Source organism: Pipistrellus kuhlii, unplaced genomic scaffold, assembly GCF_014108245.1.
Source record: "Pipistrellus kuhlii isolate mPipKuh1 unplaced genomic scaffold, mPipKuh1.p scaffold_m20_p_89, whole genome shotgun sequence".
Taxonomy (NCBI): Eukaryota; Metazoa; Chordata; class Mammalia; order Chiroptera; family Vespertilionidae; genus Pipistrellus; species Pipistrellus kuhlii.
Genome location: NW_023425594.1, coordinates 96,617 through 124,235, shown reverse-complemented (window position 1 = coordinate 124,235; position 27,619 = coordinate 96,617). Strand labels below are relative to the sequence as shown.

At 56.6% G+C, this 27,619-nt stretch overlaps 2 protein-coding genes and 1 long non-coding RNA gene across 6 annotated transcripts; 1 reads left to right on the top strand and 2 right to left on the bottom strand.

The window, feature by feature from the left end:
- Positions 1–8,473: 8,473 nt before the first annotated feature.
- On the bottom strand, positions 8,474–18,779 carry LOC123651833. Its single transcript, XR_006740790.1, has 3 exons — positions 18,196–18,779; positions 9,494–9,602; positions 8,474–8,524 (listed from the first exon to the last, which is right to left on the bottom strand). It is a non-coding gene; the product is annotated as an uncharacterized LOC123651833 (long non-coding RNA).
- LOC118712397 (zinc finger protein 772) lies at positions 11,269–16,197 on the top strand. 2 transcript variants are annotated; one of them, XM_045577363.1, is made up of 4 exons: positions 11,269–11,480; positions 12,565–12,603; positions 13,573–13,699; positions 14,974–16,197. In XM_045577363.1, exons 2-4 carry the CDS (start codon positions 12,586–12,588, stop codon positions 16,083–16,085), a joined length of 1,257 nt encoding a protein of 418 aa, XP_045433319.1. In that variant the 5' UTR covers positions 11,269–11,480; positions 12,565–12,585; the 3' UTR covers positions 16,086–16,197. The 2 variants fall into 2 exon arrangements, with proteins under 2 accessions (XP_045433319.1, XP_045433320.1); XM_045577364.1 differs by lacking the exons at positions 11,269–11,480; positions 12,565–12,603; positions 13,573–13,699 and adding an exon at positions 13,775–13,856.
- Positions 18,780–18,853: 74 nt separating the features above from the next.
- Positions 18,854–26,647, bottom strand: LOC118712369 (zinc finger protein 548). 3 transcript variants are annotated; one of them, XM_045577352.1, is made up of 5 exons: positions 26,552–26,647; positions 25,525–25,727; positions 23,365–23,406; positions 22,818–22,944; positions 18,854–22,046 (listed from the first exon to the last, which is right to left on the bottom strand). In XM_045577352.1, exons 3-5 carry the CDS (start codon positions 23,398–23,400, stop codon positions 20,428–20,430), a joined length of 1,782 nt encoding a protein of 593 aa, XP_045433308.1. In that variant the 5' UTR covers positions 23,401–23,406; positions 25,525–25,727; positions 26,552–26,647; the 3' UTR covers positions 18,854–20,427. The 3 variants fall into 3 exon arrangements, with proteins under 3 accessions (XP_045433308.1, XP_045433309.1, XP_036281915.1); XM_045577353.1 differs by lacking the exons at positions 25,525–25,727; positions 26,552–26,647 and adding an exon at positions 25,239–25,500; XM_036426022.2 differs by lacking the exons at positions 25,525–25,727; positions 26,552–26,647 and adding an exon at positions 25,316–25,500.
- Between the last annotated feature and the right edge of the window lie 972 nt (positions 26,648–27,619).

The window sequence follows — 27,619 nt, the reverse complement described above, 5'->3', positions numbered from 1 at the left end:
GGGGGCACGCGTACCACACTTTGGGAAACAATGATCTACCATCCTGACTGTCCATCACTGCTGTCCTCTCCCTTCTCGTCTGCTCTTCCTCTGGGAAGTTTTGGGAAAACTTGAGACTCCTGCCTCACACAATGTCCCTCTTCTGTTCACAACCATCCACGGCCCAGCGCCCTGAGAATGAAAGCAAAACCCTGCACGCACAGCCTCTGCCTCACTTCATTGCCTTCAGACACAACACAGGGCCCAGGTTTCCTGAATCTCCCCGCTTAGCAGCCCCTGCACATGCTCACCAGGGGGCCCCTCACCCTCTCCCACCCCGTCACCCAGGAGCGCCTCCTGGCCCTGAAGTGGGGTCCGGGCTGCAGGGTCGGGTGGGGGAGGCGGGGAAGCCCTGCGGACGAGCTCACCTCAGTCTGGTGCCCCGGCGTGGCCACAGCCGGTGGACTCTGTGGGCGGAGCGGAGTCTGTGAGGCTGGGAGGTCTGAACCCCAAGAATGGCGGCTCAGCAAGCCCGGGGCCCGCCTAAGCACAGCGGGGCCAGCCCTCCGGCACGTCCCCATCACGACCGGTTTGCTTTGGAGCCTCTGACTTGGTACCACCCTGAAAGGCAAATATGAAGCATCTGAGGACACCTGAAGTCCCACCCTCATCCCGCCAAAAATGGGCGCATTCCCCTCTGGGTAATGTAGTTTTCTCAACCGGGGGCATCAGTGATCCAGTCACTGACCTTCAGAGATTTAAGGTATCGTGGCAGCCCTTCCTGGCAGTTTAAAGCATCCTGCCAACGCACCAGGGCTGTGGGTTCCATCCCAGTCAGGGTACATATAAGAAACAACCAAGCCGAAACCGGTTTGGCTCAGTGGATGGAGCGTCAGCCTGCGGACTGTAAAGCTCCCGGGTTCGATTCCGGTCAAGGGCATGTACCTTGGTTGTGGGCACATCCCCAGTAGGGGGTGTGCAAGAGGCAGCTGGTCGGCGTCTCTCGCTCATTGATGTTTCTAACTCTCTGTCTCTCTTCCTCTCTGTAAATAAACAATAAAATATATATTTAAAGAAAGAAAAAAAAGAAAGAAACCGCCAAGGTACATGCCCTTGACCGGAATCGAACCTGGGACCCTTCAGTCCGCAGGCCGGCGCTCCATCCACTGAGCCACACCGGTATCGGCTCCCAATGGCTTTTAAGGGCATACCCATCGGGATTTAGTCTGGACCTCAGGACCCAAAGCGTGCGTGCCCCCTTTCCACCAGAAAAGGCGAGTCCCCGAGTTTCCGGCGCAGCCTCAGGGGCGCCCGCGAGCTGGTCCCTCCCGGGAGAGGAGGGCCTCCCGGTGCGGCCCGCAGGCCCCAGGAGGCTCCGGGCTCGTCGTCATCGTCTCTCCCCTCCCCCTCCGGCTCCTCCTCCCGCGTGGGGGCCGGCCGGCCGCGTCCTCCCCTCCAGTCCCCCGCCCCCGCGTCGCCTGAGAAGTCAAAGCCGCACCTTTTCAAACGACGACGCTCGCCCGGCTCCCGCCGCGCCCCGGGGGCTCTCGGCGAGGCCCTGGGGGGCGGCCACCGCCCGGCCCGACGCGACCTCGCGGGCGACCTCGCGGACTCCGCACCCACGTGCGCGCAGCTCCCTCGGCGGCGGCTCCCGGAGGTGTGGGAACCACGCTGCCCGTGATGCCCCGCGCCGAGTGACGCAGGCGTGCCCACGACGCTGCGGGAACTACGTTCCCCACCATGCCGCGCGTCAAACGCTGTTAAGACATGCGGCCCATGGCGCACGGAAGGCATAAACGGTCAGTGTAGGAACTATGTTACCCACAATCCCTCGTGCGGATCGCGGTAGGCGTCCCTCTGAGGAACGCACGGAGGTGAGGCGCAAACGGCACTGCGGGAACTACATTACCCACAATGCCGCGCGCCAAACGCTGTAGGCATGCAGCCAATGGGTGCACAGAAGTAAGGCGCGAACGGTTAGTGTAGGAACTACGTTACCCAGAATCCCCCGTCCAGAGCCCCCGTAGGCGTGCCTCTGAGGAACGCACGGAGGTGAGGCGCAAACGGCTCTGAGGGAACTACGTTACCCACAATGCCGCGCGGCCGGCATCCTAGGCGTGCCTTCCTCAAGCTCCTAGCAACAGGGCGTTTGCTGGTTGCGGACCCCGGATCGCGGCCGACCTCCTGGGGGCGCTGCGGTCACTGCCTGACGGCCGGCCTCGGCGCGATCGGAGTCCTCCAGGCGCGCGGGTGCGGCTGGAGGGGCCTGGGCCGGCTCCTGTGCGTGGTCCGGTCTCTCGGGGGCCTTCCGCCCTCCCCGCCCCCCGCTCCTACCCCACCCCGTCCCCTCGTTCCCCGCGCCTCCCCGCCTCAGGTCCCGGAGGCGCTGGGGGACAGGAGGGGAGATGGGGGGACACCGGTGGGACGGGGTGCGGCAGGGGGACAGGTTGAGGTTGAGGAGCCGGTCCGTGTCCAGTCGTGGGGCCCCCGAGCCCGCGGCACTGGCGCCGGGGCGGGTCCCGCCCTCAGGGTGGGCCCTCGGGCTGCAGCCCGGAGGCCGGTGGGCAGAAGGGGGCGGGAGCCCCTCCGCTTGGCTCGGGGTGGGGCACCGACCTTTGACCCTGGAGGTCAGGCACGTGCTGGGGTGCGGCCTCCATCCCATCACGATGCTTCTCCCTCTCCCGTCCTCCCTCCGGAATAAAATATTAAAAAAAAAAAAAAAAAAGGCGATCCCGTGCCGCTTTTCGACAGACAGGAGCGGGGCGGAGGCCGGGTCCCGGCCCCGCGGGGCAGGCGGACAGCAGCCGGCGCCCGCACCCAGCACCCCGGCCACGCCAGGGTCCGCCAGGGTCCCTGTGGCCGGCGGCCCGTCCGGTGCGGATGAAAACGGCTCCGCACCCGAACGGGGACCTGCCGGTACCAGAGGGCAGGGGCCGGGCCTGGCTTGGCCTCTGGAGGGAGGTGATGGAGGACCCGGAGAGGATGGAGACCCGGAGGTGTGGATGAGGCCAGGCTCCCGGTGGCTGCGGTGAGAAGAGCCTGCAGGGGGGAGGCAGTGGCGGTAGTGGTGGGAGGACTCACTGCATTCTGGATCCGGGTTTAAAAGAAGGTCAGCAGATCCAGAGACATGGAGCGTGGGACAGAGTGGGAGATCTCGGAGGGTGAGGGAGGGGGGAGGTAATCAACCAAGGACCCGTATGCACATGTGCATCACCCATGGACACAGACCATGGGGCGGTGAGGGAGGGCCAGGGGGGCTGGAGGGGGCCAGTAGGGAAGGGGGGAAGATGACATGTAATACTCTCAACAATAATTATAAATTGCCAAAACTGATTTGGCTCAGTGGATAGAGCATCGGTCTGCGGACTCAAGGGTCCCAGGTTCCATTCCTTTTGGTTGCTGGCACATCCCCAGTGGGGGTTGTGCAGGAGGCGGCTGGTCGATGTGTCTCTCTCATCGATGTTTCTCTCTATCCCTCTCCCTCTCTGTGAAAAATCAATAAGATATATATATATATATATATAAAGAATTATTATAAATTAGGGCCACCCAGAATTTAAGATTTTAGGGGAGAGAGAGAACGATAGGAGTTAGAGGGGTTAGCAGCTGGAAAGATGGAAACTCCCTGAACCAGAAATAGCTTAATTTCCATGGAGCTGTCAGTTCTGTTTCTGGCTAGCTCAAGCGAGTGAGATGTTTCAAAGCAGAGTTTGCGGAAAACAGTTAGTTGGTGGTCACACAGGTCTAGAACCAGAGGAATTCAGCATAGACACGCCCGGAAGGTGGTGCCAGCATCTGCTCCGGGTGTGGCTGAGCGTCAGGAGGCAGATCGCGGTCCTCATGGTGAAGCAGTAGGCAGGGGCAGTGAGGCTCGAGGACCCGGTGGCATGGTGGGCCTCACACATGTAGCTGCGGGAGAAGGGGCTGGGGTTCCGGGAGAGGGGTGATCTGTCCAGAGGGCAGGGCTCCCGTGGGAAGTGGGGACATGAGGAATGGGGAGCAGAGGAGTGATTGAGACAAGCAGACCATGAGCCCAGATTACTGTTACTCACACTTTGGATTTAGGATTTTTGTTGTTACCCTTGGAGTATTTTTTTAAACACATATTTTAATTTTTTTGATTTGAGAGAGGAAGGGAGAGGAAGAGATAGAAACATGAATGATGAAAATCATTGATCGGCTGCCTCCTACACGCCCCCTACTAGGTACCAGTGGCCAAACTTCAAAAATGTAATCACCGCTGGAGTTTCAATTCCATCTGGACACCCCAGCACACTGCATCCCTGTCGTCTCAGGAACGTGAGTTAGCCCAGACAAAGCGAGACAATCCTCGCGGGAACTGTAGCCTTTCCTCCTGTCCCCAAAGTCATAGCACCCACAGTCCAGCCCACAGGGAGGCTCCTGCTCTGAGTCCTCGCCTGTTCACCTCTGAGGTCACGCTGGAGAGAGGCCTCACGAGTGCCGTGCACGTGGGAGAAACTCTGGGCCCAAATGCAGACCTGATGGGCACAGCAGGGGCCACACTGCAGTAAGGCTGAGCGTGCGCTGACGCGGGAAGCTGCCCCAAAGCTGCAGCCTCGTGAACTGCAGAGGAGTCACGGGAGGCACGGCCTCCGAGGGTGGCCAGTGTAGGAAGTACTTTAGCGGAAGAGCAACTTCAATAAACGTCAGAGTTCCAACTGGAGAAAGGCCCCATGAGCGTGGGGGGCGGGGAAGCCCGCTGGGGAGAGCCAGCCTCAGCTCTGTGGTGTTCACACGGCCCAGATGTGGGAAATCCTTTAGGCAATGAGTGTGGCCCATGTGGGAAATCCTTTAGGCAAGGAGTGTGGCCCATGTGGGAAATCCTTTAGGTAAGTCTGCTCTCATTCAACTCCAGAGAGTACACACTGGAGAAAGGCCCTATGAATGCAGCCAATGGGACAAATCCTTTAGCCAACGCTCCAGCCACATTCTCCACCCAAAATCCCACCCCACGGAGAGGCCTCATGAGCGGGACAGTCCCTCGTGCCAACACCTGTGGTTTATACCAGGAGTAGTAGGCCCACACTTGAGAAAAGCCTTAGACTGGGAGGGAATGTGCGGCTCCTTGCTCGCTGTCATGACACGTGACGGCATCTGAGAAGCCATGTGCCTGAGGTTGACCCTCATCGCTCCAAACAGCCAGAGGGTTGAGCTTCCCCCGAGTTCCAGGCGGGTGTGGGCTTGCAGGAGCTAAAGGCCCCTGGTCCCTTGCCAGCTCCATCCTTGCCCGACTCCCTGGAAGAGGCTGTCTTGCCTCCACAGCCTGGCATAGGATTTAATGTGTGACGCCATGTCCCTGAGGCGAGGTGGGTGCCTGTGCTGGCGCCATTCCCTAGAGATCTAGCCATCTGTGCCCTGACCCTGAGCCCCCTGATTACGAGGGAGCTGACCCAGGTTCGCCAGCAGGAACGGCCGCCTCCTTCCTGGAAATGGTCGGTCTCCCATGACAGTGGATTTTTCCAGCCTCCAAGTCCCACCTGCAGGTGGCCGCCCCGTTGCTCTGTTCTGTGCCGAAGGAAAGGTTCATGGTCGAGTCCAACTCTAATCGTACGGGTGCTGTGCACTGCGGGGCGGGAGGAAAACAGAATCGGGCTTGGTTTGTCTGAAGGGAAGGGCTGATAAGTCTTTCCAAGAACTCCTAGCGGTAGCCGAGTTGTGGATTCTTGCCATTTGCTGTGTCTTTTCCCAGGGGCCTGCTTGTTTCTCAGTCTCGACAGCCAGATCCACCGCAGTGACGGCTTCTCCATGGAGCCGATGTGCGGAGTGGGAGTGTAGAGGACCTGCGTTTCAGTGGAAGGACAGCAGGAGGTGCCACGAAGGGCAGAGAGACTGATTTTGATGATGCGGCCGCAGCAAACCTAGAACTCTTACAGCCACTCCCCTTACAGCCAGAGGATAATCTAACGGGACAAAACAGACAGTCAGGCACACACGCCCGCTGCAGAGGAAGCTCAGCCGCTCTGAGGCTCCGTCACCAGGCGGCAGGACCACAGGGAGGTGGGGCTGTGGGGGCCTGAGACCCACAACAGGTTCCAGTTCCTGCTGCCCCCTGCTGCGATTCACAGGGGTCGGCCAGGAGGCGGAGGTGGAAGACCAAGTCCGTCGAATGCTATTTTGTCTGCATTCAGATGTGTCGCTTGTTGAGAGGGTCACATACTTTACAAAGTGCCCCTGGCATTCCCAGCGCCCCGGCGGCATGGCACCACATCCGGTCATGACAGGATGTGGGACTGTTCCCGATGTGGGCCGGGGTTGCCCAAGGCCTCCTGGGACCAGGGCAGTGCTTCCCGCTCCTGATTTGCGGCCTCCATGTACTTTGAGACCACAGGTCGCCCTGAGGAGGGCTCGCTCGTTTGGGCAGCTCCAGTGTCTTTGGGGGCTCCCAGAGGGTCCCCCATAATGCTCAGTGCTGTCGAAGGGAAACTTCACCAGGTTCTGTTAGAGAGTAGAAATTTTTGAGCATGCGTGTAGGTCCCAGCTGACTCACAAAATAGCCTTGCAAGATAGAACACACAACACTGTCAGCTTTCTGAAGAACAGGATGACCCTGTGAATGACATGGTTGTCAATGGCATGACCCTGACATTGACTGGGAAAAACGGTTTTGTCTTGGGTTGCTTGCTCTGCAAAAACAGGATGTGGTAAATGGGTTTAAAAGCAGTCCTGCACAAAGGGTCAGGGCTGCTGACTCCCTGCGTGGAGAAAGGCAGAGTAGTTGCTGTTCGGCTGGCAGGCTAATAAAGGCTCCCTAAATTTTAATTTGGTCTGGACTCCAGTGGTCGTTCACTCACGTTTGCACCCAACAGTTCTACAAAGGAGCCACGTGTAAGAAAAAATTAGAAATTAAAAAATAGGGGGGGAAAAAGGAGCCTCGTGTCCTGATGGTCAGAATTCTGCACGTAGACAGGTCCCACACCTCAGACCAGGGGAGCCAGGTTTCAGCCATCACTGGGTGTAACAGACAGGCAGAGAGGACCCGCTGCAAACCTGACAGAGGTGCCTCCTCTGAACGTGCGTCCAGAAACCTCTCAGTGGTTGTGAGCAGCCCCAGAGGGTGTATCCCCCAGCTGAAGTCACTGTCAGAGCAAATAATCTAAAGGTTTTGTGAGCCCTGGCTGGTGTGGCTCAGTGGATAGAGTGTGGCCTGTGGACCAGCCGGTCTCAGGTTCGATTCCTTTCAATGTACTTGGTTGAAAGCTCCTCCCTGGGCTTTGTCAGGGCACATGCATGAGGCAAACAACCGATGTGTCTTTCTCACATTGGTGTTTCTCTTTCCCCCTCTCTTCCATTCCATCTAAAAAGATCAGTGGAAGAATATTCTCGGTTGAGGATCAACAATAAATAAATTTTTAAAAATGCCCTACCTGGTTTGGCTCAGTGGACAGAGCATCAGCCTGCAGACTGAGAGGTCCCCAGTTCGATTCCAGTCTAGGGCTCATGCCCAGGTTCGAATCCCAGCAAGGGGCGTTCAGGAGGCAACCTATCAATGATTCTCATCATTGATATTTCTATCTCTCTCTCTCTTCCTCTCCCTTCCTCTCTGAAATCAATAAATATATATATTTAAAAATAGCCCTAACTGAAAGGTCCCAGGTTCGATGCCGGTCAAGGGCATGCACCTTGGTTGCAGGCACATCCCCAGTGAGGGTTGTGCAGGAGGCAGCTGATTGATGTTTCTAACTCTACCCCTCTCCCTTCCTCAGTGTAAAAAAATCAACAAAATACATATTTAAAAAAATAAAGGTTTTGTGAGTTCCCGCTGTCATTCTGGGCTTCAGCTCAAGTCCGTTGCTTAGAGGCAGGACATAAAATGGCGTCTGCTGTCTCAGCTGTGGCTCTGACATCAGATCCGTGGCTCCCAATGTTTCCGAGACAGAGTCAGGGCTGCCCTCTCCAGGAATAAGGGGAATGGAGTGGAGTCAGCATTGGGTGCTTCAGACTTCTGCTTTCCAAAGCCTGTGGGAGATCCAGATTTTTTTTATTTATTTTTTTTATGTTGAACTATTTTTTAGCGCCTTTACCAAAGATATCTATAGGTATCTAATGTGTGCCCTTGGAAAACTTTTGTCAGATATGTAAGCCCAGAAAACAATCATGAGCAGTTAACATGTTCACGTCTTACCTTGTACCCTTTTATAACTGCTCCTTCTCCTTCCAGCCTACAGGAGTCACGAACTCCAAGTGTTCCCTCTTTCTTTGGATATTTTACACCACATTATCGTTCTGAGATTCACCCATGTTGCTTATGTGAATAGTCATCCTTTACTTTGCTTAGTCTTCTCTATGGAGATCCACTCTGTGTTCTCCTGTTCACAGGCAGGGGGTAGTTTCCAGTTTAGTGCTGTTAGAAATACAGCTGGACACAGAGAGGGAGGAAAGTACTCGCAAAGAAGATTCCAGCCCGGCCGGCGTGGCTCAGTTGATGAGTGTCGACCAATGAAACAGGAGGTCACGGTTTGATTTTCCGTCAGGGCACATGCCCGGGTTGCGGGCGTGGTTCCCAGTGCAGGGTCTCTCTCTCTCCCTGAAATCAATAAAACATTTATTATACAAAGAAAGAAAGATTCAAGTGAGTGTGCTCTGGGGGGAGAGAGCATGTGCTGGCATATAATACAATGCTCTGTATCATGGGTGGAGCCTTGGTCGGATACTTACAACATCATTCAGCTGTTTGGCCAAACATTTAATGAATTCCCCCTCACGCCTTGGCAGGGCCAGATCACGTGATTTCTCAGGCCTTGTGCAGCTGCAGGCTGGACATCCCCTCCGCCCCATGGGAATGTGTTTTCTCTTGTACCAGTACTTCAGAGTATGTGGATGTTTTCATACTTGAGAAACGGCCAAACTGATCTAAACTGGTTGAACCCATGTATGTTCCCCCCTAGCCATATCATAATGTTAATCATAATGATGATGATAATAGCACATATTTTCTTGTGGATTATATTCCCAACTCAGGAAAAATCAGATATTTCTTCTGCCTTGAAATTGCTGTTTCCACTATATTATTCTATATATATATATATATATATATATATATATATATATATATGCACACACACACACACACACACACACACATTATTTATTTCAGAGAGAAAGGGAGAGGGAGTGAGAGACAGAAACATCCATGATGAGAGAGAATCATGGATCGGCTGCCTCCTGCACAACCCCCACTGAGGATTGAGCCTGCATCCCGGGCATGTGCCCTTGACCTGAATCGAACCCAGGACCCTTCAGTCCTCAGGCCGATGCTCTATCCATTGAGCCACACCAACCAGGGCCAGAGTAGTTATTTGAACCGCTGACATCCTCCTCAAACAGCAACCAAACATCTATCTCGGGGATGAGCTGCTCCCTCTGGGTGAAGGCTCAGACTATATGTACCTATCCGGGTCCCTCTGGGCAGCTCTGAGAGAGAACCCGAAAAAAAAAAGGAAATGGAAAGAGAACAAGTTCTAGACTGGGTAGCAGAGGAACAATGGAAGTTTACCTCCAAGTTCCGGGGGCTGGCCGTCCACGGTCAAGGTGTCTGAGGCTCGGTGTCTGGCGAGAGCCCTCTTTCAGGTCCATCCACTGCCTCCTCCTCGGTGTGACCTCACCTGGAGGAAGGGGAGAGGTTTTTGGGGGCCTCTGATCAGGACATCACACCCCACTGCAGGGGGACGGATGGGATGACTGCCCAGGAACAGGGTTCAGCCAAGCAGGAGGGAGGAGGGGTGAGAGACAGAGAGAACCCCTAGAAATGCCATTGTTGGGAGTTGGGGAGCAGACAAGTTAGTGGCATGAGGGGAATGTTCCTGGGGACCAAAAAGAGAACCTGGGTCAGGGGCTGGCCTGCCCACGCTGGGGCGCTGCCCTCTGGGCGGGGTGCGCGCACAGCTTCTATTGGGGTGATGTTTAATGTCAATCATTAAAGCCGAGCTGGCACCGAAACCCGTGTGGCTCAGTGGATAGAGCGTCGGCCTGCGGACTGAAGGGTCCCAGGTTCGATTCCGGTCAAGGGCATGGACCTTGGTTGCAGGCACATCCCCAGTAGGGGATGTTTCTCTCTCATCGATGTTTCTAACTCTCTATCCCTCTCCCTTCTTCTCTGTAAAAAATCAGTAAAATATATTTAAAGCCGTGGTGGCGGCATTAGAAGCATCTGAGGAAAAAAATGGCAGAAAACGCGGGGGAACCTGCACGCCCCGCCTTGGGGAAGCCTCTGAGAGCCCTGCTCCCTCCCCTCCCGCCTCGTGCCCTCAGCTCCTGGCGGGGTTGGGGGGCCCCAGCCGGGCTGATGCAGGAGGAAACTCCTTACCCCGAGGAGGGACCCGGCCCAGGCGGACCGGGAAGGGGCGCTCTGGCCCTTTGGCGGCGGTGGGACAGCGAGGGCCCCGCCTGCGCCTTCCCGGGCCCAGGGGGCTGTTGGCGGGGCCAGGGGGACGGGGACTGCGACAGACGGAAGGGCGGTCGGCGGGGCCGGTGGGACCGGGGGCGGTTGGGCGGTCCGGGGCCGGTGGGACCGGGGGCGGTTGGGCGGTTGGCGGAGCCCGCGAGGCCCCGGTGCCCACGCACTTCCGACGGCAGATGGGCCAGGACCCCGCTGCTATGGCCGGTCACCCGGGCGCCCAGTCCCCACCGGAACCCCTTGTCCCCGGCACCGGCTCCCCTCAGCCGGGGGCGCTCACGGGGGACGCGGGGAGGCCCGGGACGCGCTCACCTCAGCCCGGCGCCTCAGCGCGGCAGCCGCCATGGACTCTGCGCGCGGACCGGGCCGGGGAGTGGAGGGAGGACCTGGTCGCCCGGATCCCAGAATGGGGGTCCCCCCGGGGCTGCGGCCTGAGCCTCGTCTCGCCCGCCCCGTCCCGTCATCGGGCCTCGTCCTCTCTTTCGAGGCGCCGGCGGCTCTGTGAGTCTGCCTTCGCCCGGGAGGCGGCGCGCGAGGCGAGTCTCCACGGTTGGAGCCCGTAGGAACTACGTTTCCCAGAAGCCTCGGCGGCTCGGGACCAATGAAGACCCTGGGAAGGGTCGTCTCCGTGCGTGGGGAAAGCGTCGGGGCGGGACTTCCGGTTTCCTTCCTGGGTGGACATTTTGCTCTCAGAGGAGCCCGCCTCCTCAGGGTGCCGGACGCCGAGTTAGACCTGAGGTGACAGGCGCGGAGGCGGTTCTTCCCGGACAGAGACGGGCCGCCGCCAGAGCCCGGGTCCGAGCTCTGGTCTCCCGCCCTCAGCTTCCGGAGGCGGAGGCCGCGCAGGTGGGTGTGCGCCCGGCTCCTCCCCGGCCTCCGTCCCTGAAGCCTCAGGCCCCGAGGATGAGGGCTGCCGGTCCGGGCCGTGGGGGCGCTCGTGGGGCCGCGTCTGACCGGCAGTCCGAGGAAACCTGGCGTGACGGCCCCGGGGAGGGCGACCGGCCCGTGTCCGCGGGGTCCAGTGTGAGGAGGAGTGACGTCCGCAGTGTCAGCTCTAGCAGCTGTCATTCTGAGAGAACGGTTTGAGGTGTTTATTATTATTATTATTGTTATTATTTTAAAATATATTTTTATTGATTTTTTACAGAGAGGAACGGAGAGAGACAGAGAGCCAGAAACGTTGATGAGAGAGAAACATCGACCCTCTGCCTCTTGCACACCCCTTACCGGGGATGTGCCCGCAACCAATGTACATGCCCTTGACCGGAATCGAACCCGGGACCCTACAGTCCACAGACCGAAGCTCCACCACTGAGCCAAACCGGCTTCGGCTCGGCTATTATTATTTTAAAAAAATATATTTTATTGATTTTTTTACAGAGAGGGATAGAGAGTTAGAAACATCCATCAGCTGCCTCCACACCCCCCACTGGGGATGTGCCCGCAACCAAGGTACATGCCCTTGACCGGAATCGAACCTGGGACCCTTCAGTCCGCAGGCCGACAGAGTTAGGGTGAGATGTTTTTTTAAAAATATATATATGGTCGAAACCGGTTTAGCTCAGTGGATAAAGCCTTGGCCTGCGGACTCCATGGTCCCGGGTTCGATTCAGGTCAAGGGCATGTACCTTGGTTGCAGGCACATCCCCAGTGGGGACTGTGGGGGAGGCAGCTGATCAATGTTTCTAACTCTCTATCCCTCTCCCTTCCTGTCTGTGAAAAATCAATGTTATTAAAAGAAAAAAGAGAGAGGGAGAAAGAATCATTTATGATGTGAAAAGGCTGCCTCCTGTGAGCCCCACACTGGGGATTGAGCCCCCACCCCGGGCATGTGCCCTGACTTGGAAGTGAACTGTGACCATCTGGTTCATAGGTTGAAATTCAGTCACTGAGTCACGCCGGTCCTGTGGTTGGGGGCTTTTATAAGAATTCCACAGGCTGCTCAGGGATGCACAGACTTGCGCGGGGTGGGGGATGACTAGGACAGCGAGGCACAGCAAAAAGGAGACCCGGTCCCAGGTCACAGCCTTCGGCAGCTCTAAGGCCTGAGCACAGAAGGTGGGCGGCAGCCCTGGGTCTCCGTGGTGGGCGGGGCAAGCCAAGGGGACAGGCTTGAGCCCTGGAGGCCCCTTCCTGGCTGCTGGTCTTTCACGGTCTCCCTCTCCCCACAGGTTCCCCGGAGCTCGGGAGTGATGACGGACCCTGTACAGGTGAGGGGTGGATGCCGTGCTCCCTGGTCCCCTCCCCACCTCCCTGGCCTCCAGGATTATGGTGTCAGAGGCCACGTGCACGCCCACAGTTCTTGAGGCTGCAGACCGTGGAGAAAGGCCCAGCCCAGAGTGCTGGGTCCTAGCCTGGGGTCGAACGGAAGGGTTCCCATTCCTGGTAGCCATGGAATAAGGGGTAGAAGGTGCAAATACTTGGAGGGAGGGGATGGGAGTTCTCAAGTCCTTAAATACCAGGTATCAAAAGCAGGTGGGTGGGAGTTAGGCCTCTTATTATTTTTAACATTTAGTTATTTACTTGAGACCCGGTGCATGAAATCCGTGCACTCTGGGGCGAGGCCCTCAGCCCAACCTGTGCCCTTGGGGGATGTCTGACTGACGGCACCAGGAGCTAGTCTAAGCCCTCAGTCGGACATCCTTAGTGCTGCCAATGGCTTAGCTTCGCCATTGACGCTGTGATCGCCAGTCATGAGCCTGGCTTCTGGCCGAGTGGCACTGTCTGCCCCCTAGTGGTCAGTGTGCTTCATAGCGACTGTTTGTTATGCCATTTGGTTGATTTGCATATTAGCCTTTTGTTATATATAGGAGGATTTATTTATTTTTTTAATTTCAGAGAGGAAGGGAGAGGGAGGGAGAGAAAAACATCAATGATGAGAATCATCAATTGGCTGCCTCCTACACGCCCTCTACTGGGAATCGAGCCTACACTTTCCTGCTGGCAGAGCCCACCCTGTCCTTCGCCAGCCCACAGTCAAGGGCATGTACCTTGATTGCGGGCACATCCCCAGTAGGGGGCATGCAGGAGGCAGCTGATCTATATTTCTAACTCTATTCCTCTCCTTTCCTCTCTGTAAAAAATAAATAAAATATATTTAAAATAAAAAGGAATGGGGGGACCTGAGGGAGTGTCCTTGAGGGAGAGGCTGCCCATGGACCCGCTCTCCCCATTGGCAGGCACAGGTGAACGTGGAGGACGTGTTTGTGTCCTTCTCCCCGGAGGAGTGGGGGCTCCTGGACGAGGCCCAGCGACGCCTGTACTGCGACGTGATGCTGGAGAACTTCGCCCTCCTGGCCTCGCTGGGTGAGCTCCTCACACCCACCCCGGGGTCCTGGACTGGGCTCTGCCCCTCCTGTTTTCCAGGGGATTCCTGGCCCTTCCTGTGTCACAGCCATGGGTACCCTGGGTGTCAGACTGGGTGCACATGAGTCCAGCCAGGACCAGAGTGGGTGTGGTTCTGGTGAGTGGGTGTTGGGGGTGTCATAACAAGCTGGGCCCCAGGCAGTCCCCACCCTCTCGGTGCCCACAGTTGTTTTAGCGCCACATTCCTTTTTTGTCTTTACTTCCCATTTATTTTATTTTATTTTATTTTATTTTTTAAAATATATTTTATTAATTTTTTATAGAGAGGAAGGGAGAGGGATAGAGAGCTAGAAACATCGATGAGAGAAAAACATCGACCAGTTGCCTCTTGCACACTCCCTACTGGGGATGTGCCCACAACCAATGTACATGCCCTTGACCGGAATCGAACCTGGGGCCTTTCAGTCCGCAGACTGATTCTATATCCACTGAGCCAAACCGGTCTCGGCTTTACTTCCCATTTATAACACTTGCATTTTGTGCTCTGCCCTTTGACCTGTCTGTCCCTGGCCTCTGCCTCCACATCACACCTGCTCTTCTCCACTGCTCCCTCTGCAGTGCTCTCCAACGTTTGCCTGAACTGAATGTGTCAGCTCTCCACAGCCCCCAGAGAGTCCTTAAATACCAGTGATTCCGTTGTACCTCTTCAGGGAACAAACCTGTACACAGCTCTCACCTGCCTCCAGCAGCCACGGCGTTCCTGAAAGCTGCTGTGATGGAGTCATCGGAGACCCTGGCTTTCCCGGGCTGTACCCCACAGTTGTTTCCGCCCCCAGTCAAGGCCTCTTCCCTTCTGTGACTTTATTTTTTTGTTAAAAATTTTTTTTTTATTGATTTCAGAGAGGAAGGGAAAGGAGGAAAGCAAGATAGAATCATCAGTGATGAGAGAGACTCATTGATTAGGAGACTCATTCATTGGCTGCCTCCTGCAGGCCCCCTACTGGGGATTGAGCCTGCAACCAGGCATGTGCCCTTGACTGGAATCGAACCTGGGACTCTTCAGTCCATAGGCTGACGTTCTATCTGCAGAGCCAACCAGCGAGGGCCCCTTCTATGACCTTTGATATGTAAACTGCTGCATGGCAGCCCTTTACTCAACCTGAGCTATGACCTTGCTCAACTTGAGCTATGACCTTGCTCTTAGTTCTGTGAGACACACATATGCAACCAGACAAGTGTTAACTTGAACTTCACCAGCATTTGTCTGCTTTCAGGTTCTTGGCCTGGCATGGAGGATGAGATACCTTTTAAGCAAAGGGTTTCTGCAGAAGGAGTGTCACAGGTCGGGACTCTCAAGTCAGGCCCTGCCACCCAGCAAGCCTACTCCCGTGAGGCAGGTGGCCTGGTCTTGAAAGACATTTCACACTTGGCTGAGCACCAAGAAACACACTCTGGGCAGAAGCCGTGTGGGAAACAATTCTGGCTCAGTGGGAACCTTCAGCACCAGAAACAGCGTCGGGGAGAGAAGCCCTTCAGAGGAGACGAGGGCCGGGCCTCTCTTGTGAACAGCTGCCCTGTCCAGCCCCGGAAGGTGCCCTCTGTGCCTGGGGAGGCCCGCGAGGACTTCTCAGCTCGCTCGGGCAGTTCCCAGCACCGCGCTCCCCACGGTGGCGGCGAGTGTGTGGAGGCCTTGCGTAGCGGACAGCGGCATCACGAATGCAGCGAGTGTGGGAAAGCCTTCAGCCGCAAAGACTCGCTCGTCCAGCACCACAGAGTCCACACTGGAGAAAGGCCATACGAGTGCGGCGAGTGTGGGAAAACCTTCAGCCGCAAACCCATACTCGCTCAGCACCAGCGAATTCACACTGGAGAAATGCCCTACGAGTGTGGCATCTGTGGGAAAGTTTTCAATCACAGCTCAAACCTGAGTGTGCACCAAAGAGTTCACACTGGAGCAAGGCCTTACAAATGCAGCGAATGTGGGAAAGCCTACAGCCACAAATCCACGCTTGTCCAGCACGAGAGCGTCCACACTGGAGAAAGGCCGTACGAGTGCAGCGAATGTGGGAAATACTTTGGTCACAAATACAGACTCATCAAACACTGGAGTGTTCACACCGGGGCACGGCCTTACGAGTGCATTGAGTGCGGGAAATTCTTTACCCAAAGCTCCGACCTCGTTGCACACCAGAGGGTCCACAACGGTGAGAAGCCCTACGTGTGCAGCGAGTGTGGGAAAGCCTTTAGCCACAAGCATGTGCTCGTTCAGCACCATAGGATCCACACCGGAGAAAGGCCGTATAAGTGCAGTGAGTGTGGGAAGGCCTTCAGGCAAAGGGCTTCCCTCATCCGACACTGGAAAGTCCACACTGGAGAAAGGCCATAGCCTAGCAGGGAATATGCCATGTTTCTCTCTCATCCATGTTTCTTTCTTCTTTGTTTTTTTTAATATATATTTTATTGATTTTTTTTACAGAGAGGAAGAGAGAGGGATAGAGAGCTAGAAACATCGATGAGAGAGAATCGACTAGCTGCCTCTTGCACACCCCCTACCAGGGATGTGCCCGCAACCAAGGTACATGCCCCTGACCGGAATGGAATCTGGGACCCTTCAGTCTGCAGACTGATGTTCTATCCACTGAGCCAAACCGGTTTCGGCCTCTCATCCATGTTTTTAACTATCTCTCTCCCTTCCTCTCTGTTAAAAAAAATAAAAATAATAATAATAATAATAAAATATATATATTTTAAAAATCTTTACCCAAGGATAGTATTTACATTGGTTTCTAGAGAGAGAGAGTGAGGGGTGTGAGAGGGGAAAAGAGACTCGTCCATTGGCTGCCTCCTGCACGCACCTGGACTGGGGTTGGGACTGGGGCTGGAACTCGGGACACTGACTTTTTAAATCTAATTTGAAATTTTGGACCTCACTTCCCGTAAATACAGGGCAGAGTTCATCCTGCTCCTCTCTGCAGGGCAAGCATGTCAAACTCTTGGCCGGCGGGTGCGTGCGGCTCACAACGAATACTTTTGCAGCACAGGCAATATAACAGGCATGTGAGAAACTTTGTAATAAAAGTTCTGCAACTTAATTTTTACAATATCCTGTTATACATAAGCTGTAATAATAAAAGTGTAATATGCTAAGTAGACCAGATGTCTTCCTGGATGTCCTGGACGACCTTCCAGATGAAGCCGGGAGGGAAACGGGGGTCCTGGGTCCCAGAGGGAAGCTGGTGCCAGCAGCCTGGGGAAGGCAGGCCTACTGCACGATTTTCATGCACTGGGCCTCTAGTAAATTAATAACTAACCACAACATTTGGTAATGACTGATTACTGTAATAGCGTGGCATTCATTTCCCTTATGGACTATATGCACCCGCACACCGTTTCTCTCCACTAACACCAGCAGCAAATAGTCTAGCCACCAATGGCCCCATCCTTAGTTTGGACTGACTTGTTTGGTGGGCTCAACAGGAAATATTTCGCTTTCAGAGAACAAGAAAAATACCTTATTTGTGTGACCTTCAGTGTCTGGTAAGTTCGTGTTCAAGGACAAATATTAATTTTTATTAAAATATTCTACTATTGCCGAAAACTTATTAAAATATTCTATTGAGGGGTCCTGGGTTCGATTCCAGTCAAGGGCATGTACCTTGATTGCTGGCACATCCCCAGTGGAGGTGTGCAGGAGGCAGCTGATCGATGTTGCTCTCTCATCGATGTTTCTAAGTCTCTCTCTCCCTTTCTCTCTGTAAAAAAATCAATAAAATATATAATTTTAAAAATGTTCTACTATCTTATGTTAACGACTTATTTCAGCCCTCTGCATTCAGCATGTCTCTCGAAATAAACCTACGTTTCTATGAAAACGGAAGCTTTTGTTTTTCTTGCGTCCACATCCATGTAAACCTTGTTTATTCGGCCTGTGTGAGCCTTGCGTTTGACACGCTTGGGCTTACGGAGGGTTCGCTGCACAGACGTGACTGATGACAGGACCCACTACTTACTCGCCAGTCCCTCTCCCGACCGGAAGTCCCCAGCCCGCCAATCACAGTGTCGGTTCTCACCACGCTCAGAAGCTTTTCCCGCTTCTCTCAACCAAAAGACACCGTCGCCGTGCACACCGGGGGCTCTCCCAGGGCTTGGGGGGCTGTGAGCCCGCATCTGTGACGGGACCAAACACATCGTGGTCACCAAAACGACCACATACACGTTTCCTGGAAATCTCCACCTTCCAAGCATCCCGCCGCTCAGGTCGGCCCCCAAGGGGACATCCCTCGCCCCTGCCCCCTGGCCTCAGAGACCCCGAGGCGACACCCCTGCCCCCTGGCCACAGAGACCCCGAGACGACACCCCTCGCCCCTGGACGAGACCCCGGCTCCCAGCGCTCAGGCCGCCCCTGAGGGAGCGCTGCCCCCTCCTGACGGCGGACGCGGACCCGCCCCCCATCGGGGCTCCGGCTGGGAGGAGACGGCGGGGGGCGCTGCACCCACCTCAGTCGGGCTCCTCGGCGCAGCCCTCCCTCCGGCCTGAGGGAGGAGCGGGGCTGACGAGGCGGGAACGGGGACATCGCCCGCCGCCCTCCACTCGCTTGGTCCTGGGCACCGGCCCCAGCCCGGCCGCCCTGAGATCCGGAAGAAATCCCTTTCACGGCCCGAGGGACGCCGCCGGAAGTCCCGCCTCCAGGCGCGTGGGCGCGTAAGCGGCTCCATGCTAAACTCTCATTGGCTCTTCTCGCCGTCCATCGGTTGCCACAGGGCCTCCTGGGTAATGTAGTTCCTCCACTGGTTCTTTCTCTGGCTGACGTGCTGGTTCCTACAGTTTGGGGGTAGAGGCCCACCTATGACGCGAGAGGCACTGGGAATTGGAGTTCCCAGTCTCTTAAGGATGCAGTGGGGCTTAGTAGCTCTTAAAGGGGACATACCTTCGTTTCCCTGGGGTGCTGTCTAGCACAAGTGTCAGAAATAGACATGTGAGCCCTAGCCGGTTTGGTTCAGTGGATAGAGCATTGGCCTGAGGACGGAAGGGTCCCAGTTTCCAATCCAGTCAAGGGCACATGCCTGGGTTGGGGGCTCCATTCCCAGTAGGCGTGCAGGAGGCAGCTGATCAATGACTTTCTCTCATCATTGATGTCACTATCTCCCTCTCCCTTCTTCTATGAAAGGAGCCCTACTTATTGGATGCCATGCTTTTGCACACACAACATGGATAATACTAAAAACCATATACGCACTTAATAAAAACAGCTATACAAGAGTAACTGTAGGATTTCTTCTATACAATTCTAGAAATGCATGCAAACTATAGTGTGTACCTGGGGATGACCAGTTGGGTAGAACTGAAACAATAAAAGGACCAATAAAAAATGGCCCTGGCAGTGTAGCTCAGTTGGCTAGTGCCTCATCCCGTATGCCAAAGTTGTGGGTTCAATCCCCCAGTCAGGGCACATACAAAAATCAACCAAGGAATGCATAAATAAGTGGAACAACAAAGGCAATGCTTCTTTCTCCCTAAAAAAAAAAAAAAAAAAAATCAATACTTAAAAAAGAAAACAATAGGGTGATGGATCTATTCATTACCATGACTTTGGTGATGGTCCCATTATGCACCCACATATGAAAATATATTTTACACTGAAAAAAAATGCCATTTATGTCAAGATATCAATACAGCTGTTAAATAAAGAGTCCATATAAAACCTAGACCTCCCTTCCTGCAGAAATATCGCAACATCGGGCAAAGCTCTATGGATTCCAGCAGCACCATTCCCCATGTCCCCAAGGTCAACCCTGATTCCTTCTCAAACTAGAAGGAAATGCTGACAAAAGCTCCAGCATGGGAAAATTACACTCAGCCAAGGCATCCAGTCACAGAAACACAAAAGCTGTATGACTCTACTTATATGAAATACCCTGAGGAGTCAAATTGGGAGAGACAGAAAGCAGAATGTGGTTGCCTGAGGCAGTAGGGCAAGGGTTGGAGGAGCTGTTTAGTGGGTATGGAGTTTCAGTTTTGCAAGATAAAAAAAAAAAAAAAAATACTGGAGATTAGTTGCACAAATATGTGAATGCTAGAGGCCTGTTGCATAATATATAGTGGAAGGATAGGCCTTCCTTCCCCTGGCTTCGCTCCCAGCCACCAGGGAGCTTGCAAGTCTGCACTTGCAAGTTCTCTCCCAGCCGGAGCTCCGCTCCTATAGCTTCCTCCACAACCCCTCACAACCCCCAGGCCAACACCACCCCATAATAGCAGGCATCCTGACCCTCCCAGAGGCTCCATGCCCATATACGCAAATTAACCCACCATCTTTGTCAGGTTAATTTGCATACTCACTTCTGATTGGCTGTGGGCATAGGGAAGGTACAGTCACTTTTACATGTTTGTCTATTATTAGGTAAGATATGTGTGTGTGTGTGAATTTTTAACATGACTAAATCGTGCCATTAAAATGCCAGAGGGTAAACTTGGTTACGTGTATTTTACCACAATTAAAAACTACATTACAGTAGTTCCAAGGAATGAATTGGAGCAGACATCTGGCTGAAGACCTTCACCATTTGCAATACTCTCTCTGGCAGGAACCTTGGGTGCCAAAATGTGGTTGGCGTTTTGGCTGAGCACTGTCTTTCTCCACTGTGAAATCTGTGATGTGTCACGGGTTGGGGGTTACACTTACAGATGCTCCCGCATTCACTGTGTTCGGAAGGCCCTGACCCGGCATGAACTCACAAGGCCCTTCTCCAGGGGAATGGGTTTAGCGTGGTATCCAATAGGTTTACCGCAGTCTCTGAGCCCCTGAGCTCTTTGCCAGCGTGAATTCTGTTCAGTGAGGTGGGAGCGGTAGACGAAGAATTTCTCACCCCCATGCCTCTCCCGGGCCTGTCTTTAGTGTGGATTTTCTGGTGCTGGACAAGGTGGGACTTCCTGACGAAGGCCTTCTGACACTTGCTGCACGCGTAGGGCCGCTCCCCCGTGTGGATTTTCTGATGCTCCACGAGTATGTGTCTGTGGCTGAAGGCTTTGCCGCACTCGCCGCACGCAAAGGGCCGCTCCCCGGTGTGGTTCCTCCAGTGTTTCATGAGGCTGGAGTTGTACCGGAACAACTTCCCGCACTGGCTGCACGCGAAGGGCCTCTCTCCGGTGTGAACCGTCTGGTGCCTGAGGAGCCGGCAGTGGTAGGCGAAGGCTTTCCCGCACTCGCCGCACGCGTACGGCCTGGCCCCGGTGTGACTCTGCCAGTGCTTGAGGAGCGTGGCCTGGTGCCGGAAGGCCTGCCCGCACACGCTGCACTCGGGCCTCGCCGCCGTGTGGACCCGGCGGTGCCGCAGGAGCGTGGACGTGTAGCGGAAGAACTTCCCACACTCGCTGCACTGGAAGGGCCGCTCCCCCGTGTGCACGCGCTGGTGCTTGGCCAGCGCCGAGTTGTACCGGAAGAGCTTGCCGCACTCGGGGCAGCCGTAGGGCCGCTCTGCGGTGTGCACCCGCTGGTGCCGCACGAAGGTCGAGCGGTAGCGGAAGAGCTTGCCGCACTGCCCGCACGCGTGGGGCCGCTCCTCGGTGTGCACCTGCCCGTGCCTGACCAGCCGGTAGTGGTACTTGAAGAGCTTCCCGCACAGCCGGCACGCATGCGGCCACTCTCCGCCGTGAACTCGCTGGTGCTTCTCGAGGTTGGCCTTGTACTTGAAGAGTCTCCCACACTGGCCGCACTCGGCGGGGCCCGGCTCGGCGTGGGCCCGCTGGTGCCCGAGGAGCGTGGACTTGTACGGGAAGGCCTTGCCGCACGCGCCGCACGCGAAGGGCCGCTCCCCGCTGTGGACCCGCTGGTGCTGCGCGAGGTGGAACTTCCTGAGGAAGGCCATGCCGCACTTGCTGCAGGCGTGCGGCCGGACGCCCGTGTGGATCTTCTGGTGCTGCGCGAGGACCTGCTTCCGGCTGAAGCTTTTCCCACACTGCGGGCACCTGAGACCGTCCCGGCCCGTCCCCTGGGTCTCTCTGCACGCGGTTTCCCGCCGTGGGGTCCGCCTGTCGCCAGGAGCCCAGTGCTGGAGGAGCCCCCTGCCCTCGCCGCCCGGGAGGGTCTTCCCCGCCAGGGGAGCGCTGCCCGCCCCGGGGGCGTGTTCTCCCGGCTGCTCCGGGTCCTGCGGGGGGGGAGCTGTCCCCCAGAGGCGCAGGCCCCGATCGGGGCTCATTCGGTCGCGCTCAGCCAGCTGCAGGATGCCTTTCGTCTCACGGGGCCGGGCCATCTGGGTGGACGGGTCTGGCTTCGGAGTCCTGACCTGCGATTCTCCCCCGGAATCACCTTGCTCCAAAGGTGCCTCCTCACCCTGGGGTCCACGCCAACTACCTGGGAGCAGAGAAATGGCAGGTGTGGATTTTGGTGGGAGGGGGCGGCCCCTTCTATCTATCCCTCCCTCTCTCTTCCTCTCTGAAATCAATAAAAAATATACATATGGCCGAAACCGGTTTGGCTCAGTGGTAGAGCATCGGTCTGCGGACTGAAGGGTCCCGGGTTCGATTCCGGTCAAGGGCATGGACCTTGGTTGCAGGCATATCCCCAGCGGGGGGTGTGCAGGAGGCAGCTGATCAGTGTTTCCCTCTCATCGATGTTTCTAACTCTCCCTCTCCCTTCCTCTAAAAAAACCAATAAAATATATTTAAAATGATTATCAGAAACTTCACAGCACAGATGGTAGAAACAACGTAGCCGTCCCTAAAATAAGTAACTCTGCTGGGGTTTAAACTTCCTGACACAGGCGGAGGGGCAGGGCCTGGCACCGAGGTCCCAGCATCCGGCCTGAGGACACCCCCCCCCCCCCCACCGAGGGGGTTCAGCTCGGGGCAGGGGGTCGGGGGGGGGACCCACGGGGATCTCTCACAACCTCCATGATTCCCGACTCCTCAGCCTTCTCAGGAGGACCCAGAGCAGCCGGGATGGGGCCGTGTGGGGACAGTGGGGACAGTGCATGGCCCGGCCTTGGTCCTGACAACACGGTGCCAGGACCCAGGACAGGCAGCAATGCCCACGGCCTCCGGGGGGACGGGCAGCTGCCCCTGGAAAGGGAGGGACGGAGGGGGGGAGGTAGAAGGGGGGAGGGGAGGGGTGGGAGAGCCTTACCCACGGAGCACAGAAGGGCCACGGTCTCCAGCATCACATCCCGGTACAGGCGTCGCTGAGCCTCGTCCAGGAGCCCCCACTCCTCCCGGGAGAAACGGACGGCCACGTCCTCAAAGACCACGCGGCCCTGGAGAGCAGACGGCTTAGCCCAGTGGCAGCTTTTTTTTATTCTTAATTAAAAAAATATATATATTTCATTGATTTTTTACAGAGAGGAGGAGAAGGAAAGAGAGCACACCGGTTTTGGCAATAAAATATATTAGAAAAAAGGAAAAGAAGGGAGGGAGGGAGGGAGGGAAGGAGGGAGGGAAGGAAGGAAGGAAGGAAGGAAGGAAGGAAGGAAGGAAGGAAGGAAGGAAGGACTACATATAGCCTGGCCCTGGAAATAATCCTGGGGCTGGTGAGTGTGCAGAGTGCTCAGACTCGAGGGGGTAAGAATGGGAGCCGTTTCAGGACGTCCCCCTTCCCCGAGGGCAGGGACTTATGGGAGTGCCTGAACCTGGGGTGGTCGCTGGGATGGGTGGACACAGCCACGCCCTCCACTCACCTGCGCTGTGTCGGGGAGCATCTCTGCCGCCGCCATGGGACCCTGTGGGAAGAGGGCGGCCGTGAGAACGGGGTCGCCAGGGTGGGACCCTACAGGGGAGCCACGCAACCTCCGCCCGGTGGTCTGAGCCCGGCCACTCAGCAGGCAGTGCCACTTCCAATTCACGGCAGCTGAGAGCCGGACACGGCCCACGTACCATCACAGACGAGTGGGTACAACAGCGGTGGGACCTTTACACCACGGGATTCTATGCAGCAGTAAAAGGACCGCTAGCCCTGGCAGGTGCGGCTCAGTGGATAGAGCGTTGGCCTGCAGGCTGAAAGGTCCTGGGTTCAACTCCAGTCAAGGGCACATGCCTGAGTTGCCAGCTTGATCCCCAGTGTGTGTGTGTGTGTGTGCAGGAGGCAGCCAATCAATGATTCTTTCTCATCATGGATGTCTGAAATCAATAAAAAAAATGTATGTATATGTATAAAATGTTTTATTGATTTCTTACAGAGAGGAAGGGAGAGGGATAGAGAGTTAGAAACACCAATGAGAGAATATTGATCCAGGACCTCCTGGCCGTTTATTGATTTACTGATTGATTGATTGAGAGAAACTACGTGAAAGAGAAACATGGATGTGTGGCCTCTGGTCCAGACCCTGGCTGGGGCTCACACCCACACCGAGGTGAGTGCCCTGACCCGGATCAGAACCCACAGCCCACTCTGAGGTGGGGGGGCCACACACGCTCCAACCAGAGCCCCGGCCAGGCCGGGCGGACAGCGCTCTGGCTGCGGACCGAGGGGTCCCGGCTCCATTGGGGGTGGGGGGTGGCCGTCCATGACCTCTCATCACTGACCTTTGTCTCTCCCCCTCTCCCGCTTCTGAAATCAATAAAAATACATTTAAAAACTCCAGGGACGTGGCTTTCCGCCTCACTCTGGCTCCCAACCTCTTTGCTTTGGTTTCTTTTGTTGTCTTTTGGCCACAGGCAGCCCTGGGGGCTGTTTTCCCGGCCTCTCCCCAGCGTCTGGCCTGGCCCGACCCACAGACCGACCGACCGGCCCCGCCCCCCCTTCCTGCTCAGGGGGGCGCCCTCCCCGCCGGGTCCTCCACAGCCTCCCGGCTTCCAGCCCCTCGTTCCTGGACACAGAGACCCCGAGGGGACACCCCCGCCCGGCACTGCCCCCTGGACACAGAGACCCCGAGGGGACATCCCCGCCCCTGCCCCCTGGACACAGAGACCCCGAGGGGACACCCCGCCCGGCACTGCCCCCTGGACACAGAGACCCCGAGGGACACCCCCGCCCCTGCCCCCTGGACACAGAGATCCCGAGGGACACCCCTGCCCCTGCCCCCTGGACATAGAGACCCCGAGGGGACACCCCCGCCCCTGCCCCCTGGACACAGAGACCCCGAGGGGACACCCCCGCCCCTGCCCCCTGGACACAGAGACCCCGAGGGGACACCCCCGGCCCCTGCCCCCTGGACAGAGACCCCGAGGGGACACCCCCGCCCCTGCCCCCTGGACACAGAGACCCCGAGGGGACACCCCCGCCCCTGCCCCCTGGACACAGAGACCCCGAGGGGACACCCCCGCCCCTGCCCCCTGGACACAGAGACCCCGAGGGGACACCCCCGGCCCCTGCCCCCTGGACACAGAGACCCCGAGGGGACACCCCCGGCCCCTGCCCCCTGGACAGAGACCCCGAGGGGACACCCCCCGCCCCTGCCTCCGCCGGACACAGAGCCCCCGAGGGGACACCCCCGGCCCCTGCCCCCTGGACACAGAGACCCCGAGGGGACACCCCCCGCCCCTGCCTCCGCCGGACACAGAGCCCCCGGCGCCCAGCGCTCAGGCCGCCCCTGAAGGAGCGGCGGACACGGACCTGACGCGGGGACCCGGGCGGCGCCCCTCCGGGCTCCGGGTTCCGGCCGGGAGGAGCCGGCGGGGCGGGGAGACCACCTCAGCCGGGCTCCTCCGCGCGGCCCGCCGCCTGCCTGAGGGAGGAGCGGGGGCCACGGGGCGGGAACGGGGCGCCGCCGTCACCAACGGCCTCCAAGCAGCGGGGACGCCGCCTCAGCGCCGGCTTCTCCCCCGGCCCCGCACCTCGGAGGCGCGGACCCGCTCAAACACACACAAAACACAAGACGCCGGAAGTCCCGCCTCCAGACCGTACGCACGTAGGAAGCGCTCCTCTCCTAAGCCTTCATTGGCCCTCGCGCACCGAACAGGCTTCTGGGTGTTGTAGTTTCCGCCGCCGCCACCAACCGTCAGGTCTCCGTCGTTAAGTCACTCCCAAGAGGCGGATAGAGGCCAGGCGCCAGGGTCAGGGTCCGGGTCCGGGGCGCTGGGAATGGAGTTAGTCCCAGGGCTCCTGCAAGAGGGAGAGTTAGAAACATCGATGAGAGAGAAACATCGACGAGCTGCCTCCTGCGCACCTCTTACTGGGGATGTGCCTGCAACCAAGGTACATGCCCTTGACCGGAATCGAACCTGGGGCCCTTGAGTCTGCAGGCCAATGCTCTATCCACTGAGCCAAACCAGTCAGGGCTTTGCCTGCTTTTAAAGGGGTCAGGCTCGGATTTCTCGGGAAGCAGTTCAGGAAGTCATAGAGGTTACAGGCCTGTTATTTTCAGACACAGCACGTTCCCATTCATAACTGTCCACTCTCTTGGGGCTTCTCAAATACACATGCTGCGGAGAACCAAGACGGTGGCGTAGGTTAAATGCGGGTACACACGACTCCCAGAACCACATCAAAATTACAACTAAAGCCCTGGCTGGTTTGGCTCAGTGGATAGAGCGTTGGCCGGCGGACAGAGGGGTCCCAGGTTCGTTTCTCTCTGTTAAAATTAATAAAATATATTAATATATATTTTATTGATTTTTTACAGAGGAAGGGAGAAGGATAGAGAGCCGGAAACATCGATGACAGAGAAACATCTATCAGCTGCCTCTTGAACACCCCTCACTGGGGATGTGCCCGCAACCAAGGTGCATGCCCTTGACCAGAATCGAACCTGGGACTTTTCAGTCCGCAGACCGACGCTCTACCACTGAGCCAAACCGGCTTCGGTCATAAAATATTTTTAAAAGTTACAACTACAATACAGAACCGCCCGAATGGAAGCTGGCTGAACGGAAGCCTTACAGCTAGAAGAATAAAGAATGCAAAAGAAGGGAGAGGGAGGCGCAGACCTGGGACGGCGCTCTGGACCGCTGAGAAGACAACCGAGTAGCCCGCAACCCTAACCGCCCTGGAACTCTTCACGTCACTCATCAGGCCCCGCCCCCAGGCTGTGCGTCACTATAGGGACATCCAGACCCCGCCCCCACGCTTTGCACGCAGTCAGAGCTCTCATTGGTCGGCCGCCGCCATCTCCGCGCACTGCCTTCTGGGTAACGTAGTTCCCTCGCCGTTCCCTGGGCCTTCTGGGAAGCAGGTCATTCCTGACTGTGAATACCGGACAAGCGACCGACCGAGTGGGGGGCGCTGGGAAACGGAGTTCCGGGGGCCCCCCTCAGATTTCCTTGGCGTAAGGACACCCGCGCCCCCTCCTGGCCGTGGGCTGTCTCGTTGTCAAAGGCTCACTGAGGCCGGGGAGCCTTCTGAGCGTCCCCAATAGGTTTGTCAGGGGCCAAAGAAACGCCTGGGGACAGGGCTGTGATGGGGATTGGATCAGGGTGGCAGGACCCCCCCTGAAGCGGCCAGGCTCTCTCTGTGCCTCCGGCTGCCGCAGAAAACACCTGTGCTGCCGGTGTGGTTAGTGACGGTGCTCCCATCCAGGACTCATCACTCCCTGACCGAGGCCCTTTCCACCTAAGAATCTGGGAGAGGGATGTCCCTCTTCTGTCTGGAGCGCCTGCGCCCAGCGAGCATCTCACCTCTGGGAGGACGGTCTGGGTGTCTGGGAGGCGGTTCATCGTTGCATCTGCGATTGCAGCGGCCATGTCTGCCAGGGAGTTCAGGTTTCCTCTAGGAAAACACTTATGAAATGGATGTTAAAGTTACTAATAACGATTTTGTTGTTTTCCAAGGAAAGTGTCAGGAATGGCTCTAGAAGAAATGGGGGACAGGTTGGAGGGGGGGGGGGCGGCTAAGACTTCAGTGCCCTTTGAGTGAGAGGCACTGAGTGTGAACAGTCGGAGAATGACACTGAGACTGCTGAGGCCTTGGCCACGGTCGGGGTTTTGGCCCCAACTGTGATAACCCTATATAATCCGACATGATAAAAGGCTATTATGCAAATCGACCTAATGGTGGAA